We start from the raw sequence: 2,863 nt of genomic DNA, 5'->3' as shown, positions 1-2,863 counted from the left end.
TTATATGGTGAGAGTTGTGGTCGATATCCTTATATCGGCAGAAAATCCGTGGGAGAAGAGGATATTAGAGTTGACTTCATCTATCAATTTGTGAAGAAAAGATACGTTAAAATCCACTCTAATTGCAGTGTATTTTATACTGCCCCTGACATAATTGGACCACCCAAATTTTCAAACTATGAAGAACCATTTCAGGTAATTATTTAAATAGAAATATTTAAATAGATGAATTTTCCTCCGCGACTTTAACTTTGACATATGTAGCCAAGATCACTCTTCTGAATAACATTTCAAAGATTTAGCAGTCGTTATTGATTAAAAAGTTATTAACAAAAGATATAAATAGAATATAGATTACTTTAACACCGTATTATAGATAGAACTCTAAGTACGTAATAAGCATGTATAGTATAACAAGGTGTATATATATAGACTTATACATAAAAAGGAAGAAGCTGAATCCTTCTTCCGCCCACATGTATACTGTCTATAAACACATATCAGCAAATTGACTTTCCTTAATTAGCACTATTATATTTCTCAAACTTTTTTGTTAATAACGTTTTAATAAATAACGAACGACGGCTAAAACCTTTGAAAGGTTATTCAGGAGAGTGCTCCCTGTAATATATATGTCAAGGTCAAGGTCGTAGAAGGTTGCTCCTTTAAACTAAATAAATATCCTATTTTATTCTTCGTGTTTCAATGGAGGAACATATTTCATAGTATGTGTATTATCCGTTATATTGTCCTGTACAAAGTAATCGGAATCTGAATTTATATGCTACAAGAATTTTTCTACTGTTTGATACATTTTGACTTTTCAAAACAGAAATTGAGTCGATGGAATAATGGTATCGACATTTCAATAACTCCGTGGCAATACGAAGAATTCACGACAACTTATATAAGTATACTATGGCCGCCATGGCATGAACATAGAAGACCGATCGGAAATAATTATATTGGTATGTGATACCTGAATTCACAAGTAAGATATTGTTAAAGAAGATACGCTTTTGTTGAGAAAAGAGTATAATTATATTTTCTTTTTTGAAGATATCGAGTTTCATGAAGCTGTATATCCAATCAGAGTTTCTATATACGAAATGTCACGAAACAATCCTGGAGACGTAATTCAAATTTCGGCTCAAGATGATTCTAATAATGAGTGGTTTAAATTGTGGGAAACTGATTATAAGTCTGAGATTGTACCCCCGACATCAAGATTATTTTCTCCACCCTTATCACACCCGCGTGACTTTAAAACGAAAATGCTAAGACTATTTTTTAAAGACAGAGGTACAGATTTCTGTGAAACACCTCCTTACACAAAGGTAGATGCTGTGATGCTTATCGGTACATCAGAGTTGGTTCGTCCTAGAAATTATGAGAAGAGTTTAAGTAATCTGTTAAAAGAAATTAACTGCATGTACTTTCCACACCATGAGGATATTCATAATTTAACAGCAGATTTCAAAAATGCACACTTAGATATAGATTATCTGCAACGACATTTTTCTGAATATTGCATTATAATGGAATATTGTAAGGATGGAAGGTATTATTATCAACATTAAGTAATATTAAAATCTCTTTCTTCTGTTAATAATAAAAATGAATTTGTTCCGATGTTATTTGCAGCTACATAAGAAGGGTTTCTAAAGGGAGTATTTTGAGAGAGAATTTGATGCACAAAAATGTATCTCTGAAAGTGATTCATCATTCGAATTGTGCAAAACCTATAAAACTTTCTTCGGATGAATCCAAGGAGCTATCACGTTGCAATATATCTGACCTTCCTGTAAAGTATTCTAAGAAGCCTATTTTTTATAATATTTATTGCAATGTCATCTCGTGTATTAAAGTTTTATATTTTATTTTTGCAGGATGAAATGTTACTAATAATATTAAAAAACTTGGATCTGATGACGTTATGCCGCTTGAATTATGTAAATAAACGCTTCAATAATTTGATACAAGACCCTCGACTCTATACACGTTTGAATATACACTGTTTCGCAAACTATTTTGTGAATTGTCGGCTATCTATGGCAAAACGCGATATGAGCAATATATTTTGTTACTTTACATCTAGATGTAAATATTTGCAGCAGTTAGATCTTACAAAAAGCATATTTAGTGTTGAGGATTTTAATAACTTTCTTGATAATTGTGGCAGACGTTTGACGCACTTAAGATTAGAAAAATGCTGTTCTATCAATAATCTTGCCCTACTTAAAATTTCAGAGATATGTGTAAATTTGAAAGGTACGTATATACATATAAAGTACATGAAACATGTGATTGTCGGGATTATTGATAAATTGTATATGCCTAACACATATTTTTTTTTTAGAATTAAATCTAGATTGTTGTCGCATAGACGACGAAGGATTTTCGTATCTCGAGAAATTAAATAATTTGGAATATTTAAACCTTTGTCGTACAAATATAAGAGTCGGACGCCTTCACAAAATACTGCAAAAAAATCAACGGATGCGTGATGTCGATTTTAGATATTTATTCTTGAGTAGAGCCGCAACACAGTTTATAAAATTTTGTCCTAACTTGGAAGTAATACGTTTAGAGGACTGTATTAATTTTACATCGCAGGATATTGACGTTCTCGCTGACTGTAAGAATGTACGAAAAGTGTATTTTCCCAAGTAAGTGTGTGCTTCTTAATTTTTTTTAAATACATGTTTACTATATTTTTTATTGAAATTTGTATTTGCTTCTCTTGCATTTCAAGGATCTTGAAAAAGTTACATTAATTTTCTTTGTGCTTCTTCATAGAGAAAGTTGTGTTTCTTGTATATAAAAAGAAGTTCTTTAACTTTATAAAAATTTTGAATGTTTT

At 31.0% G+C, this 2,863-nt stretch overlaps 1 protein-coding gene across 3 annotated transcripts; it reads left to right on the top strand.

Moving 5' to 3' along the window:
* Nucleotides 1-375: 375 nt before the first annotated feature.
* LOC112452332 lies at nt 376-2,809 on the top strand. Of its 3 annotated transcripts, XM_025012469.1 has the most exons (6): nt 378-968; nt 1,060-1,561; nt 1,645-1,804; nt 1,890-1,952; nt 2,251-2,271; nt 2,360-2,809. In XM_025012469.1, exons 1-5 carry the CDS (start codon nt 782-784, stop codon nt 2,260-2,262), a joined length of 924 nt encoding a protein of 307 aa, XP_024868237.1. In that variant the 5' UTR covers nt 378-781; the 3' UTR covers nt 2,263-2,271; nt 2,360-2,809. The 3 variants fall into 3 exon arrangements, with proteins under 3 accessions (XP_024868235.1, XP_024868236.1, XP_024868237.1); XM_025012467.1 differs by having other exon boundaries at nt 376-968; nt 1,890-2,271; XM_025012468.1 differs by having other exon boundaries at nt 377-991; nt 1,890-2,271.
* The last annotated feature ends 54 nt before the right edge of the window (nt 2,810-2,863 follow it).

The sequence above is a fragment of the Temnothorax curvispinosus genome, unplaced genomic scaffold, assembly GCF_003070985.1.
Source record: "Temnothorax curvispinosus isolate PA1 unplaced genomic scaffold, ASM307098v1 QBEX01003245.1, whole genome shotgun sequence".
In the NCBI taxonomy this organism is placed as follows: domain Eukaryota; kingdom Metazoa; phylum Arthropoda; class Insecta; order Hymenoptera; family Formicidae; genus Temnothorax; species Temnothorax curvispinosus.
This window is presented reverse-complemented; position numbering and strand designations above follow the sequence as displayed.